This window comes from Lemur catta, chromosome 6 (assembly GCF_020740605.2).
Source record: "Lemur catta isolate mLemCat1 chromosome 6, mLemCat1.pri, whole genome shotgun sequence".
Lineage (NCBI taxonomy): Eukaryota > Metazoa > Chordata > Mammalia > Primates > Lemuridae > Lemur > Lemur catta.
Window position 1 is genome coordinate 55320223 of NC_059133.1, and position 16842 is coordinate 55337064.

Consider the following 16842-nt stretch of genomic DNA (forward strand, 5'->3'; position numbering starts at 1 on the left):
TCAGCTTTCCAGCCAGCTGCTATGACACAGCCTGTATTTTCCTCTGGAGGATTCACAGGCCTTGGGGGGTTTAATTAGGTACTTCCCTGAATGTGGCTTATTTTGGCCTTTCCGAGAGCTGAGAGAGTGAGTGGGAGAAGGTGTTGGGGAATTCGGAGTCGGGAAAAACCGTAGTCTCACGAAAAAACAAAACAAAACAAAACAAAACAAAACACACACAACCCTATCCAGCCAGCCCTTAACTAAAGGTTGGTCCCGCGGATGTGTCCGCGCTGCTCCCCCTCCGGCCGCCAGGAGGCGCGCGAGGAAGCTCCGGAAGTTTGTCCCGGGACCGCGTACGCGTCCTTCTTCCTCCTTAGTCTTCACTTATTCTTTGCTTCACTTCCGTTCAGCTTCGCGTCGCCGTTTGTCCCTTGCGGCTACCCGTCCGCATACGAATCTAGCCCGGGAACTAAGAGTCGCAGTGGGATCTGTGCTGTCAGCGGCGAGGAGTTTGCTGACTTTAGACGTGCTCCGGACCGGCAAGATGTGCTCCCTGGCGTTGTTCCCTCTGCCACCGCCCAGGGGTCAAGTCACCCTATATGAGCACAATAATGAGCTGGTGACGGGCAACAGCTACGAGAGCCCGCCTCCCGACTTCCGGGGCCAGGTGGCGGGGGCGTGGAGGGAGGGGGACCTGCAGTCTTGGGGGCGTCGTCAGGGAGAACGGGGGAAAGGAGGCTGCGTGGTGGGGGCGGGGTCGCAGAGTCTGGCGGACTGGACACTGCGTGGCCAGGGCAGTGAATAGCAGGGCTGGAACGTATTTTACCGCTGGAGTTGGAGTATAAGAGATGCTGAGGAGCTCTGGGGCGGGCCTAGAGAGGATGGAGAGAATGAGGGCGAATCTAGGGAGTGAGAGGCTGCGGGAGAACTATTAAAAAGTTGCGGTCAGTATCTGGGAGAACTGGGAAGGCACAATTCGGAACTTTTTTAGTGTTTTTCCTGGGAAGGAAAAGGAAGGCAGTGGAGCATTTGCTGTGTAAGGAGACTCGAGTGCATTCTAAAAATGTTTTACTGTTTAACAATCACAGCAACCCTATGAAATATTGTTCTGGTTTTACAGATAAGGGAGCTAAGACTTGTTTCCCATACTCACAAGTGCTACTTTGTGGAAAAGGGAAACAGGCTTCTGGAATCATGGGTTGGAGGTGGCAGGAGGTCAGTAATGATCTGTGGAAGAGACTGACTTACTGTCACACCCCTCACATTTTTGCTGTAGTGGATCAATCTTCCTGTCCTACACCTGACCAAGGATCCCCTAAAGACCCCTGGGAGGCTGGACCATGGCACAAGGACTGCCTTCATCCATCACCGGGAGCAAGTGTGGAAGAGGTGCATCAACATTTGGTGAGGCATGGCAAAGGATTTCCTGGTCCATGGTCTGCAGATCCTGGAGAAAATGAGGTCACCACCCCTCTGCCTTGGGCTGCTCTTCAAAAGGCTGGGTTTTTTTTTTTTCAGGCTCTGTCTTCTTCAGAGCTGTATATCATAAATCCTTTCAAATTATCAGTCCTCACTGTGGAACTGAAGGTGTGCCACAGTGATTCCATTTAATCTTTCTTGCCTTGCCTTCTGGTTTGAGTATGTGAACTTGCTCCCTGCCCCCACCTCATCATATCCTTACCACTTCTGAGCTTTTACCTGAAGCTTGGCAAGATTAGTTATAAGATGGCATTGAATAATCTCATAAATAAGCCATTCACTTTTGTACCTGTAGGAGTGGAACCACACGACCAGGGTTCATTTTCTGGCTATGCCACTTTTTAGCTATGTGACTTTGGGCAAGTTACTTAATCACTCTGTCCCTCAGTTTCCTCATCTGTAATATGGAACCTATCTTACAAGGTTGTAGTGATGATTAAATGAGTTAATAGATGTAAAGCACTTAAGAGAACAGTGCCTGGCACATACTAAGCCCTTCAATGGTTAGCTACTATTATTTTTATTTTTGTTATTACCATTATCTGTAAGATCAATTCCTAGGAAGTAAGTTGCTGGGTTCAAAGGGTATATTCATCTGTAATTTTGGAAGCTGTTGCCAAAATAGTCCTTTGTTGAAATTGTACGTATGTATGATCCCAACAGCAGTGTATGAGAGTGCTTGTTTGCCAACACATGTGCTATCAAACTTTGATATTTAGTATTGCAGTACAGTTTAATTAGCATGTCTCTGTGTGAGAGTGAAGTTGAACATCAATTCATTATCTGAAAAGGCGTTCATTCCTGGGCTCTTTCTTGCCTCCTACCTCTCCAGCTGCTGCTTCTCAGCCTTTATGGTGGCTCCTCTTCCTGATGATCCTTGAATGTTGGCGTTCCTGGGGTTGCATTTCCAACTGATGCACCAGACCTGGGTGTTCACTTGTTTGACAAATACTCCTGCTTGGATATTCCACAGACTTCATACATTCAGCATGTTCAAATCTAATCTCTTCATTTCCCTTTCCAAACCTGCTTTTCCCCTGTTTTTCATTTCAAGGAATGATCGTATTTTTTATTCAGGAGTGAGTGGTTTTAGTGTAGGCTCTGGGGTAGATAGACAGTTGAATCCTGACTTTGCTACTTTCTACTTAGGTCACCTTGTTCATATTAATTAACCTCTTCACACCTCTGTTCTCTCATCTAAAAATGCAGTGATAACAATACCTATTTTGTAGGGTTGTGATAATGGCTTAATTAGATTATATGAAGCACGTAGCTCAGGGCCTGGCACATTGTAAGCATATTAGCTGATACAACCTAGATTAGTTCAACATAGGTACTGCAAAAAAAAAAAAGGAAAAAATTATCACCTAGATGTTTCCTTTGATATTACTCTTTTTCTTACTAATGTCTAATTAGTCCTCAAACCTTGTGCTTGCTACTTCCTAAGTATCTCAAATCTGTCTCCTTTTCTCCAGCCCCACTGGTTCAGGCCACATTCATCATTTTCTAGATTCCTGCAGTAACCTCTTAACTGATTTCTTTCTTTCTATTCTTGTCCTCCTCTAATCTACAGGCAGACTGATCTATCTTTCTTTTTTTTTTTTTTTGAGACAGGGTCTCACTCTGTTGCCCAGGCTGAAGTGTAGTAGCATGATCACAGCTCACTGCAACCCCAACATCTGGCTAACTTTTAAAAAATTTTTTGTAGATACAGGGTCTTGCTTGTTGCCCAGGCTGGCCTCAAGCTCCAAGCCTCAAGCTATTCTCTGGCCTTGGCCTCCCAAAGTGCTGGGATTATAGATGTGAGCCACCACACCGGGCCCAGATTGATCTTTCTAAAATACTAATGTGATCAGCTTATTCCTTTGCTTAAAACCCTTCCATGGTTTTTTATTTATTGTCTTAGAGCAAGTCCTGGCTCCTTGACCTGCTCATAAAGCCCCAGAAGATTTCTGAGGCTTAGTTGGCTCATCTGTAAATGGACAGAATGCCATTCAGAAGATTAGTGTGATAAGTAAATGAAAGGGCAATATATAGAGTGCCTGGTACATAGTTGGCACTTAAGAAATGTGAGTGCCTACATTTTTAATACATGTATATTTGAAGGAATGAATGAAATTTACAGTGACTGAGTTATCAGAGTAATCTGACTCACAGCTTCCTGTCCTTATCAGGCGTGATACGGGCGTTTTTGGGGTGCTGAATGAAATTGCAAACTCAGAGGAGGAAGGTAAGTATTTTCCCCTCATGCCTTCTCTAGTGGTTGGATCTCTCCTCTATATTCTCCGTGAAATCACCTCAACACCTATTTGGCCCAGCCTCTTTCCCTTTAGCACTGTTTTTCCTGTCATCTTCTCTTCTCCCCTTCTACCTACCCAAATAACTCAGTGCGGGTGTCTTGCTGGGCAGAAGGACCTGGGGAGTGCTTGTCCTTGCTTGTCTTTCACCTGAGAGGGTGCCCAGTAAGAGCCCTGTGAAGGGTTTAATTGAGAGCTGCTTCCTCTACCTCACAGTGTTTGAGTGGGTGAAGACGGCATCCAGCTGGGCCCTGGCACTCTGTCGATGGGCCTCCTCCCTCCATGGGTCCCTGTTCCCCCATCTGTCTGTAAGTTTGGCCTTCTCCCTTGCCCCACTTACCCCTTCAGGTCAGGGTTCGGTGTGCTGATTGCATGGGGTGGGAGTGGTTCACTTCCTCTGTGGGAACATAGAAGGGATGAGCTCCTTTTGTCCAAGTGTGTCCTCTATCCACTTTGTTCTTACAGCTCAGGAGTGAAGATCTGATTGCTGAATTTGCCCAAGTCACAAATTGGTGAGTGCATAAGCTCTGGGGCTTTGTGGGAAGGAAGGCTTGACCTTGAAACAACTTCTGGGGAAAGATGTCAAAGCAGAAACTCCTCCTACTCCTTTCCTGACTGCTCACCACATTCTTATTCCTCCTGTTCCACGCCCCCCCCCAAAAGGAATACAAGAAAAAGTAGAAAACAACTATCTCCTCAGGGGGAAAGAATCTGAGCCTCTGGGCTGGGATGTGGGTAGGTGCAGGTTCTGAAGTTTCATGCTCACTCTGCCTTAGGTCCAGCTGCTGCTTGCGTGCCTTTGTGTGGCACCCCCACACCAACAAGTTTGCAGTAGCCCTGCTAGATGACTCAATCCGCGTGTATAATGCCAACAGGTGTGTGTGGGTGTAACAGGTGGGCTCTGACTTGTCAATCTCCCCTTCCCTCTCCAGCCTTGGTCCCAAGAGAGTCTTGTAGTTCCTGAGCCTGGCCCACAGGACTTCTTCCAGAACTGGGGTCAGGGAAGCTCCACAACTGGATATGTCCTCTTTCTGGACCTAATCTTTATCCTCTCCTTCTGTCCCATAATGCCCCTGAGCCCTGGATGGATCAGCTTTCTTCTCTCTGGCTTTCCATCCTTAACTGCTCTGTGGTCCCCTGAGCTTTAGTGTCCTGGCTTTGACTCAGTCCCCTACCCTTTCACTTCAGCACTATAGTACCCTCCCTGAAGCACCGGCTGCAGCGAAATGTGGCGGCTCTGGCCTGGAAGCCCCTCAGTGCCTCTGTCTTGGCTGTGGCCTGCCAGAGCTGCATTCTCATCTGGACCCTGGACCCTACCTCCTTATCTACCCGGTGAGTCCTGGCAGCCTGTCTTACCTTGGCCTGAGGGTTGTAGCCATGCTAGGGTTAGTGGGTGGTGAGAATGTCTGGAAGGAGAAGTTCCTTGTCCTCACAAAACTTCCCAGGGCTATGGGAGAAGCTAATCTAAGGTCAAGGTAGGTTGCTGAGAATGCTCTAATCTAGAGAAAGGGACAGAATTTGGGGCTTTGGGGATTGTGGGGAGAATGTACCTATGGATCATGGGGTGGGAAGATTGTCTTTTTCAGAGGATTGTCAAATAGAGTCTAAAGGAAAGGTGAAGGGATTGAGTACACAAAAGATTAGAAACCAACGAAATTGGAAAAAGAACCTCATGAGAACTAATTAAAAATAAAACCGGAAACTTGTTCGTTAAATTATGAATAAAGGCCAGGTGTAGTGTCTCATGCCTGTAATCCTAGCACTTCAGGAGGCCAAGGCAGAAGGATAACTTGAGGCTAGGAGTTCAAGACCAGCCTGAGCAATATAGCGAGACCCTGTCTCTACAAAAAATAGAAAAATTAGCTGGGCTTGGTGGTGTGCGCCTGTAGTCCCAGCTACTCAGGAGGCTGAGGCAGGAGGATTGCGTGAGCTTAGGAGTTTGGAGTTACAGTGAGCTATGATGAGGCCACTGCATTCTCGCCTGGATGACAGAGCGAGACCCTGTCTCAAAAAAAAAAAAAAAAAAATTATGAATAAAGAAAAAAATCTTTGGGGCAGCCTAATTAAGGAAAAAGAGAAAACCAAAGTTTTTCAGAATTGGAAAGGAACGATAACCACAGATATGGAAGAAAACAGGATGATTATAAAAGAAAAGTAACACATTTAGGCCAGCACATTTGAAAATCTAAAGGAAATATTTGATTTTCTAGCAAAATATAAGTTATCAAAGTGGATTATAGTAGAAATTGAAAAGTGTGAGCTCTACCATTAAAAAAAGATGCCAGGCTGAGATGGTTTTTTTTTTTTTTTTTTTGAGACAGAGTCTCACTTTATTGCCCGGGCTAGAGTGAGTGCTGTGGCGTCAGCCTAGCTCACAGCAACCTCAAACTCTTGGGCTTAAGCGATCCTACTGCCTCAGCCTCCCGAGTAGCTGGGACTACAGGCATGCACCACCATGTCTGGCTAATTTTTTCTATATATATTTTTAGTTGTCCAGATAATTTATTTCTATTTTTAGTAGAGACGAGGTCTCACTCAGGCTGGTCTGGAACTCCCGATCTCGAGCGATCCACCTGCCTCGGCCTCCCAGAGTGCTAGGATTACAGGTGTGAGCCACCACGCCCAGCCTGAGATGGTTTTATGAGAGTTCAATCTAATTGTCAAAGAATAGATCTTTGACACAATAATAATAATAACATCTCTGTATTATTTGAACTATTCCAGATCATTGAAAAATTTGGAAAGCCTTCTGATTTATTTTTTCCTTTTAATAAACTTTTCATTTTGGAATTTTAAATTTGTAGAAAAGTTCACAGACAGTACAGAGTTTCAGTATATCCTTTACCATTTCTTCTGTTGTTAGCATCTTATATTATTACCATGTAACATTTGTAAAAACGAAGAAACTGACTTTGTACATTGTTACTCACTAAATTCCAGACTTAATTTAGATTTCACCAGTTCTTCTGTTAATGTCCTTCTTTCTGTTGCAGGATCCATCCTGATTTATTTTTATAAAGCTAATGTAACCATAATATCTAAAGCTGACAATAGGTAGTACAAGAAGATATATGAACATAGATTTAAAAACCCTAAATAAAATATTAGTAGAGTGCAAAAACATTAAAAACCATCTGCCAGCCCGGTGCAGTGGCTCACTCCTGTAATCCTAGCACTCTGGGAGGCCAAAGTGGGAGGATCACTTGAGCTCAGGAGTTCGAGACCAGCCTGAGCAAGAGCGAGACCCCCATTTCTACTAAAAATAGAAAAAATTAGCCAGGCATGGTGGCACACACCTGTAGTCCCAGCTACTTGGGAGGCTGAAGCAGGAGGATTGCTTGGGCTCAGGAGTTTATTGTAAAGTTGGAAAGAATAAGTTGTGCATCAGTGACCTCAGACCTCCTTAGAGCTAAAAGTGGTTATATTATAGTTAGGTGGAAAGGGGAGAGGGTGGCATTATTTCACGTAGTAGCCTGTACCTGTAAGGCCATGTTCATGGCTCTGGAAATACAAAGCTGAAGAAGACACAGGAGGTGCTCTCGTGTGGTTCCCACCTAGCCATGGAGGTCAGTCCACGTGTGGCATCTTCATGATAAGCAGCAAAAAGTGTGGAGCACAGAGGTGGGAGACATTCTGATGAGGAAGGGCAGAAAGGCAGTTGTGGAGGGTAGGGAGTTCTGGGAGTGCTAGATAACTCAGAGGTTGGAAACTTGAAGTAAGGCCGTAGATTATCCCTGGATGGATGGCCGGGCTGGACGGCCTGTGGGGAAAGGACTCTCTTCTGGGGTCGGGCATGACATCTTCCCGGCATACCACCTTCTAGCTTGACTGGTCTTCTTGAGGCCTGCAGTGAAAGCTTACTCCCTTTCACTCTGGCCTCGAGACTGCAGATGACCTGTTCTCTGTAGACCTGCTGCTAGTGACTTTACCCTTTCTTCTTTCACCTTTTTTTCCCTCTTTAACTTCCATGATCCTTATTCGTTTTCCTCCACCTGGATTTGAGCTCAGAGGGGCATTGGGATTGGAAAGTTTAGGCAGGGCAGGAGGAGGCAGGGAAATAGAATCATGGGGCTTTCTTCTTGTCGTTTTCTGTCTCCATACCTTTCGTTTCTCCTTGGCAGACCCTCTTCTGGCTGTGCCCAAGTGCTGTCTCACCCTGGGCACACTCCTGTCACCAGCTTGGCCTGGGCCCCCAGTGGGGGGCGGCTGCTCTCAGCTTCACCTGTGGATGCTGCTATCCTGGTGAGTTGGCCCCCACCCCCCTCATGGTCATTTCAGCCACCCCTCAGCCTTGAGGAAAGCACATTCTTCAACTCATGGTGGAAAATATGGGGGAAGGAGAGCGATCACTGTCCATTTAGTCTTGAACCTATCCAGGGAAGGAGCTTTACCATCCAGATTATTCAGATTTAAAATTCTGCCTGCTGCAGTTGTAAACATAAACATAAACCATGCCCTCATGGTGTTTTTTTTTTTTTTTCTATTTGACTTTATTTATTTATTTAGTTTTTTGAGACAAAAGTCTTGCTCTGTCGCCCTGGCTAGAGTGCAGTGGTGCAATCATAGCTCACTGCAACCTCAAACTCTTGGGCTCAAGCGATCCTCCTGCCTCAGCCTCCCCAGTAGCTGGGACTACAGACATGCACTATCACGCCCAGCTAATTTTTCTATTTTTTGTGTAGACGAGGTCTTGCTTTTGCTCAAGCTGGTCTCAAAGTCCTCAGCTCAAGTGATCATCCCACCTCGGTTTCCCAGAGGGCTAGGATCACGTCAGCCTGCCTCTTTTAGACTTTTAAAAACAACCAATGTACCTTTATGCTCAACAGTCCTGTTCCTGCTTTCTCTCCTTTCTGGTTTTTTGTATGTTAAAGAGGGCAGCCTACTGTGAGATGATAGGGTGCTTGAGTTTTCTGTCTCACGCTCCTGCCCCGAACTCTCCTAGGTGTGGGATGTCTCAACAGAGACCTGTGTTCCCCTTCCCTGGTTTCGAGGAGGTGGAGTTACCAACCTGCTCTGGTCCCCAGATGGCAGCAAAGTTCTGGCTACCACTCCTTCAGCTGTCTTTCGGTGAGTGGGAGAAGGATAGAGGGAGTCCGGCCCTAGAGAAAGGCACTTGGCTCCTGGAACCTCTGCCAGAGGGAGGTAGGTCCAAGTTTTGGAACCTAGAGGCCCTAAGCTGTCATTTGCTTCTCTCTGGCTCAGAGTCTGGGAGGCCCAGATGTGGACTTGTGAAAGATGGCCTACTCTGTCAGGGCGCTGTCAGGTAAGAGGGAACTGTGATTCACAGAAGCTGGGGAGATGATTCCAAGGGGCCCCTGATCGCTCAAGCCTGGCCACCTCTACTTCTTTCCCTCCTACATTCCCCTATAGACCTCCCTTCTTCTGCCTTTTGCTCCCTGACCTCAGACTGGCTGCTGGAGCCCAGATGGAAACAGACTGCTGTTCACTGTTTTGGGGGAGCCACTGATTTACTCCTTGTCATTTCCAGAACGTTGTGGTGAGTTAGGGCAACACTTTAGGACGCAGACTTTCTGGGGTGGTCAGAGGGGGGCAGCAACCTTCTGTAAGATGCTACTCTGAGGGATAAGTATAGATGTTCAGGAGACTTCAAGAGTGTTGATGCCTGTGATGAGCTGGTCAGGGACTAGTGAGAGACCCATTTGCTGCACATGAAAATGTCTGCTCTTATCCACAGGTGAGGGAAAGGGGTGTGTTGGAGGTGCGAAGTCAGCAACAATTGTGGCAGATCTGTCTGAGACAACAATACAGACACCAGATGGTGAGAAGAGGTGAGCTGAGTGGTTGAGCGAGCAGCAGTGAATGGAAGAGGGGAGGGACCATACTGAACTCTCCTAACCTCCTGTCCTCACCCACAGACTTGGGGGAGAGGCCCACTCCATGGTCTGGGACCCCAGCGGGGAACGTCTGGCTGTGCTCATGAAAGGTAAGAGGCAAGGATGAAGGGCTTTGTTCAGGCCACAGCCATCAGCCACATTATTCAAGTGCATGCCCTGGCCTGGAGTTAGTTCTCTGCCCCTGCCCTGGAACTCTGCCTTCCGAATATTTTCCTATTCCTGGAGCTGTTTCTTACAGGAAATCCAAGGGTACAGGATGGTAAACCAGTCATTCTCCTTTTCCGCACTCGAAATAGCCCTGTGTTTGAGCTTCTTCCTTGGTAAGTGCCAGGCAGGGCCCTAGGTCTGGGCTCGTCACCAGCCTTCCCGTACCAAGCCCACATCCTACTACACTCACCTTTTCTTCTCCTAGTGGCATTATCCAGGGGGAGCCAGGAGCCCAGGCCCAGCTCATCACTTTCCATCCTTCCTTCAACAAAGGGGCCCTGCTGAGTGTGGTGAGTATGCCAGGCTGCTGAATTTTGGGGGGTGGGGTGGGGGAGCTGAGAGCCTGGGCTTCTGTGTGGTTCTGCCAAATGGCCTTCTTTGGGCCCAGGCTCTGATACTTGTCTTTCCCCTCTGTAGTGCTGGTCCACAGGCCGAATTGCCCACATCCCTCTGTACTTTGTTAATGCCCAGTTTCCACGTTTTAGCCCAGTGCTTGGCCGGGCTCAAGAGCCCCCAGCTGGGGGTGGAAGCTCTACTCACGACCTGCCCCTCTTTACTGAGACATCCCTAACCTCTGCCCCTTGGGCCTCTCTCCCAGGGCCCTCACCTCCTCGGCCCCATTCCTCTCATCCCCATATCCAGTAATAAAAAATGTCTTGTTTTCCACTCAATTACCATATTCCGACTTTTCCAGGGAGTTGCACTGGGGTATAGTTGGGGGTCAGGGGCAGCAAAGACTTTGGGCTAAGGTCCTACTCTGTTATTTTTAGCTACTTCTGTGAATTTGGTCAAGTTATGTAACCCTAAGGACATGGATGATGTTCAATGATTTGGAAAGCAAAGCTGAGAAGTTAGTGTGAAGGAAGGTCGTAATACCCAGCATTCGGTTATACACTATTCCCAAGTTTGAGCAAGTTCTCAGAATGGTGTAGGGCAGTGATCCCCAACCTTTTTGGCACCAAGGACCCTTTTTTTTTTTTTTTTGAGACAGAGTCTCACTCTATTGCCTGGGCAAGTGCCGTGGAGGCTGGTCTCCAACTCCTGAGCTCAAGCTATCCTTCTGCCTTGGTCTCCCGGAGTGCTAGGATTATAGGCATGAGCCATCGAGCCCAGCCAAGGACCATTTTCATGGAAGATAAGTTTTCCATGGATGGGGGTGGGGCGGTGGGGATGGTTTCAGGATGATTCAAACACATTACATTTATTGTGTACTATATTCTTATTACATTGTAATATATACTCAAATAATTATACAACTCACCATAGATTGGGGACCCCTGGTGTAGGGCAATAATGGGTCAAAGACTGGGACAGTATGAGATGGAAGAAATTTTACTGGACTAGGGGGTTTGTGGGAGGTGTGGGCGCTGGGCCAAGGTAGCACGGGCCATGTTCAAGGCACCCTCTCGGGTGTGGTGCCCACCAATGAAGCCGCTGGCATGGACGAAGATGCAGCCAGGGATCCCACTGACCTGGTCCAGGGCCTTGTCCCGAAGACCTCGCCAGGGCTCTGGCAGAGGCAGCCTACAGATGAGCAGAAAGAGGAAGTTGGTGGGAACAAATGGAGGCCTGAGGAGCCAAGAGAAAGGGGAGCAGAGTACAGGGCAAGGTTAGCAGCCTTCTCTAACAGTCTTCTCCTTGGGGCCTCACCGGCTTTGGAATGAGTGGGGCTCCTTGGGCACACACTGTACCCGCCACTGTCCAGCCTGGTCAGTGTAGATAACAAAGGTGATGGTAACCGGGGGAGACAGCCCAGATTCCAAGTGGTAGAGATGCTCCTTCCAGGGACATCCTCCTTTTGCCAGTTCCACTATCTCCCCACTTGGGTCCACCTGAAAAGGAAGTGGAGCATAGCTAGAAGGTTTAGGGTAGAAGCAGGAGCCCGTTTCCCAGCAGCCTGTCAGCAGTCACTCATCCCCAAGCCACAATGCCGCCTCCTAGGCCTGTACCTGAAATCGCTGGGCCAGGGCCTCTTCCACCAAAGCCCGGGCTGGCAGCCAGCTGTGTTGGTAGAAATCCAGTCTCTGCAGAAATTCCTCTTTAACCAGATCCATTGCACGCTTGAACCCTGCCTGGGAATGGCAGGAATCAGAACTATGGTGCTGGCCCAAACTTTGAATTTGCTAGGGCTTAGGAGGAACAAACACTCCCGAGGCTCTTACGCGTCTCAGGGTCTCTTTCCCAGGGGCCCTCCTTACCTCAGTGTCTTGATCAGGCTGGTTCCAGGTAGGATTAAGTCGAGCAACCCGGGCACTCAAGGTAGTGGTCAGTGCATATCGAGGCTCCCCTTCCTCCCACTGAGAGATCCCATTGTCCACTGCATCCACCTCCTCCACAAAGTTCTCGTACATCTAAGGCAGGGGAAATGCTCTTGAGGCTACCTACCATTTGTGTAAAGTCTTACAGGTTTCAAAGTATGTTTGTACATACTCTTTCATTTAATCTTCACAATAGCCATGTGAGGATCTCAACATTAATAGGTTGAGGAAAGGAAGAATTGGGAGTTCAGTGGCTTGTTCAAGGTTAGAGAACTAATAGTGCTGGGACTGGAATTCAAATCACTTGATTTCTAATCCATTGCTCACTCTAGGGCACAAAGCCAAGGCAAACATGTAGGGGCTACTGACTTTTGAACAAGGAAGGTCTCCAGTTACTAGGGGGGCTCTGTGGGAGTGGATCCTGATGGCTGAGTGGGGTGGGTAAATCTCCAGGTGGACTGAGTTGTCTATTCAGTGACATTGTTAAGGAGGCACAAGAGGATCTGGTCAAGCACAAAAGTGCTGGACTAGACCTCAAGAGCTGGACGTGGGGTTATGGGTTCCAGGGAAGCCTGTAATGTGCCACATGACATCAGCAGTTGCTGCATCTCCCGAGCCTGAAGAAGTGGGAAGATAATGCCTCAGGACTCTCAGGGCAGAAATAATATGGGATGTGTTTTATGCAAAACTGCCCTACAAAATAGGGCTCCATAGGAATACACCTGTGGTATGTAAAAAAGTGTTACTCAGGGAGAGCTGAAAAAGTTGGGTCTGGATGTCAACCTTATGCTCAGTTAAAAGATGGGTTTAATTTAGTCAGTTGCTTCGAAACCCTTCAGCAGTGGAAGGGAAAATTGACCCAGGCAGTTTAAAACCTCGAAAACCTTCCAAAAACTTTAGTCATGGCAGCATTAGATGGATAAGCTAAAATAGACCTGAACTCAATAGCCTACAAGCAAGAAATACTGCTGCCTAATCAGGTGTGACTTGTGCACTGCATAGGAGAAGGGTTAAGTAGGTGTCCTTTGATCTGATATGCACACCGGGGTTATTAGTCTGTTCCTTCCCCAGTAGCAAGAAGCTGCTTGCAGAGGAACCTGAAGATATTTTCATAATAAAACTCTTCCTAGCTGAGCTTCCCAACTCTTGTGCCACCAGTGAATTACCGTGGTCCCTAAGATATGCTCTCTTCAACCTTCAGGGCAGCCAGAAACTCTCAGCCAGATGCTTCCAAACATAAGCTGCGTCCCCTCTGTTTACCTAAAAGTGCTAAACAATCATTGTTTATGTGTGTCAAAAAGATTAGGAAATACTGCTTTTATGGTTTTCAAAGCCCTTCCTCACATATTATGTCATCACTTCTCACAACTACCCCAGGATATAGGCAGGGAAGAGACCACCAATCCCTTCTGAGCCTGACTGAGGGAGAGGATGAGTGTTGGGCCCACTATAGGCCAGGAACCCTGATCTGAAGCCCAGTTCTGAGAGTGGCATGAGTGCCACTCCCAGCTGGCCTGGTGGAGACATATGTGAGATATCTCTGTCCTCAGGTCCCCACCTTATCATAGAGGGTGCCCACCATGCTGTCCTCTTCACTAGTGCCCAGCAACTGGGCCAGCAGCTTGTGCCCGAAGTGCAGATAGATGAGTCCCGCACTGCTCAGCTTGGTCTGCCACGGCTTCCCAGGGGACAGGGAGCTCATGGTCTCTGTGAAAGACCTGAGGAGCAGAGGGAGGCAGGGCTGAGGTGAAGGAGCTGGCCCAGTTAACCCACAGTGTGTGTGTGCATATATCTGCATGTGTAGACCCTGGTGGGGTGGGCAGGATGGGGAATATTGCCACAGTTGGGAGGAGAAAGCCCGGCTGGGAAGGTTTTTGCTTTTCCTTGGGTCAATATGGCCCTCGACTAGAGTCTCCATTCATGCATTCATTCAACAGTGGTTAACTCATTTATCAGACATTAGGGATAAAAAACCAACAGCCTGTTCTTGTATTCAAATTCATCTGCTGGAGACAGACAAACCACAACCAAGTAAGCGAGTACTCCAGCTAGGTATATAAGGAAAAGGACGGAGGGGATGAGGCAAGGGTTCAAAGGAGAGCCTTCACACCAGTCCTGAGAGATGCATTAGTGGGTGTTCACCACACAAAGCATGAAGGAGCAAAAGCCTTCTGAGTAGAGGGAACAACATGTAAGATGGATAATAGACAAGTCTCTTCATGGAACTGCAAGAAAGGCAGCTCAGGTGTGGGGAGTGTGTGGCAAAAGATAAGGCTGGAAGGGCTGGCAGGCGCCAGACATGGCAAGTCTCATACGCCCTACTTTAGAGTTAGGACTTTATCTGTAGTTAACGGGGAGTCACGGGGGGGGGGGATTTTAAGCAGGCAGGTGCATGTCAGACACTGCACCAGCCAGCAAAAACAACAGATGCAAAAAGATTACCTGCAATGATCCAGGTGAGTAAGAAGGCAGGAATTTGAGCAGTGGAACAGAAAATAGGAAAAGGTATGATAGATGTTAGAAGTTGAAACTACAGCCATGATTTAAGTATTAAGTAAATATGAGTATTTATAAAATATTCACAAGTTATAAAGACAAATGATACAGTAACCTCCCCAAAGTTCAAAAAGAAGCAAAACTAAATATACTGTTGATGGAAACAGATGTGCTAAACTATACATAAGAACAAGGGTATGATGAACACAAAAATTTAGGGTACTGCTTACTTCTGAGGAGAGGTAGGAGACAGGAGAGGGAAGAAGCACACAGGTATAGATGCAAAGGTAATGGCAGTGTTCAAGTTCTTAGGCTGGGAGATTGGTTCATGGGTGTTCACTTTATGTTTGACATTCTGGATATGTCATATTCTTATGTTTCAAATAAGGTATAATTTTTAAGTGTATATAAATAAAACAATCTGAAAAAACGAGTGGTCAATAAAGCCAAGTGCCACAAAGAGGTTAAGGTGAGAGACCCTATGCCAGCTCCCCGGTTTGGTGCTGAGGATGCTGGTGCCATTTCATTGAGCAGTTCCAGAGGGAGTTTGGGAAAGAGTGGGCTGGAGGGGAATGAACTGGAAGGGAAGAGGTGGAGCCAGGGTCAGCTATTTTTTGAAAAGTAGCTGAGTCCTGAGAAGGAGATATTAGGCTATAAATATTAGGAGAGTTTCCTCCTGATAACATTTATAAAGGTAACCTGTACATCTTAAAAAAAAAAGAGAAACACAAACTTAAAACATAATCTCTCAGAAGTAATTACTTTTAATAGTGCAGTATAATTGAGGGTTTTGTTTTTTATTCACTCCTTTGTTTCTTTTCAAGATGGAAGATGCCTGAGCAGGGTTTTAAGCTGTAGAGAAGGAGAAGTAGAAACACTGGTGGTAGGATTGTCACATGAAGTTCCAAAGAAAAAAGCAATAGATTGGCTAAAAGGCAGGAGATTGACCTCCAACAGAAGGGAACAACTATTCCTGAATTGGTAGGAGGGAGCTGAGAATGTCTGGGGGTGGGAAACTGAGGAAATACATGCAGAAAAAGCTCAATTTCCTTTAAGAGGAGGCAGGGATTTCTCAATGGAAGGGTGTAAATGAAGTAGACGACTACATACATCATAACTGTCACCGAGTGCCACAGTCATGTGGGTCCAGTGGTCAGGTGAGGCATTCATGAGGCACATGAATGGATTAATCCCAAATGGGCTTATTAGTTGAGGTGATGACAGTGCTGGTGGGGGTAAAAACGTAAGCCAAGGAAAGAAGTGAGTCAGAAAGAGCCTGAGGGATGCACTGGGAACCAAGGGAAGTCCAAGGCTAGAGAGATGGGTGAGGGGCAGAGAGAGCTGAAAGGATGGCTGTAGTCCCAATGGGACACAGCAGTCTGATTTCAATGATGAGGCCCTTCGCTGACAGTGCCCACGGCTGTGGATGGCTGAATTGGAGCACAGAGGAAGCTAAAGAAATAGAATCTGGAACTCACCTCTGGTGATGGTCATATCGGTGTCTCTGAGGGTCGTACTCGCCGCCCACATCCACCACGATGTCACACGAAGCCAGTTTTTCGGGATCCCGGGTCCGAACAATCTCTGCATCCTGTGGGGGCCATAGGTGACGTGTCTGCCAGGGGCCTGGCGGGTAGGGGAATATTGGGTTTCCAGGGTAGCAGGGTGGGCAGGAGGGGTGCTCGAGCAGCGTCAGCTACCAGAGGAAGCCTGTGAAAGAAAGGCGGCCCGCCCCGGAAGCCCGCAGCCAGTCCCAGAGCCAGTTTCCGCGAACGTACCCGGTACTCTGGGAGGAGGCGAAGCAATGCGCATGCCAGCGCCTCGTCGCAGTGGAAGGTGCCGTTGTGCGTCCCGATCCGGAGCGGTGCCATGAGGTTGCTGCGAGGTCGTTTGGGGGGCACGACGAACTCTGGGCCAAGCATGCGGTGCCACGTTCGGAGCGGCGGCGGCGGCGGCAGCGTTACAAGACAGCGAAAGCGGCAGCAGCCCATGCGGACTGCTCGCGGGAAGGCGGAAGCACCAACCCGGAAGGAGAAGCATGCAGGAGGCCGCACTTCCGCTTGCCCACCGTTCCCATGGCGACCGGTTCCGCAGAGAGAGCACACAGCCCACTACAGGATTTCTCCCCCGCTAACCAAATGGCTCCGGGGTGGAGCCTTCAAGAAGAGCGCTGCATCTCCTCTTGCTTATCAGGCTCTGGGGAGGGACCCAAACTCTGGACTACCCCTATCCCATTTCATCACCAGGCCCTTGCTTAAAGCAAGAAAA

At 47.9% G+C, this 16842-nt stretch overlaps 2 protein-coding genes across 3 annotated transcripts; one reads left to right on the top strand and one right to left on the bottom strand.

Moving 5' to 3' along the window:
- The first annotated feature begins 372 nt into the window (after positions 1-372).
- Positions 373-10491, top strand: AAAS (aladin WD repeat nucleoporin). Its single transcript, XM_045553876.1, has 16 exons — positions 373-649; positions 1259-1386; positions 3636-3691; positions 3975-4066; positions 4224-4270; positions 4535-4633; positions 4947-5090; positions 7880-8000; positions 8701-8825; positions 8961-9021; positions 9165-9255; positions 9454-9547; positions 9635-9702; positions 9852-9933; positions 10026-10110; positions 10238-10491. The coding sequence occupies exons 1-16, from the start codon at positions 527-529 to the stop codon at positions 10463-10465; spliced, it is 1644 nt and encodes a 547-aa protein (XP_045409832.1). The 5' UTR covers positions 373-526; the 3' UTR covers positions 10466-10491.
- A 640-nt stretch (positions 10492-11131) lies between these two features.
- MYG1 (MYG1 exonuclease) lies at positions 11132-16770 on the bottom strand. Of its 2 annotated transcripts, none has more exons than XM_045553878.1 (7): positions 16353-16770; positions 16053-16165; positions 13658-13796; positions 12019-12171; positions 11770-11892; positions 11471-11652; positions 11132-11344 (listed from the first exon to the last, which is right to left on the bottom strand). In XM_045553878.1, exons 1-7 carry the CDS (start codon positions 16563-16565, stop codon positions 11161-11163), a joined length of 1107 nt encoding a protein of 368 aa, XP_045409834.1. In that variant the 5' UTR covers positions 16566-16770; the 3' UTR covers positions 11132-11160. The 2 variants fall into 2 exon arrangements, with proteins under 2 accessions (XP_045409834.1, XP_045409833.1); XM_045553877.1 differs by having other exon boundaries at positions 13637-13796.
- Positions 16771-16842: the final 72 nt, after the last annotated feature.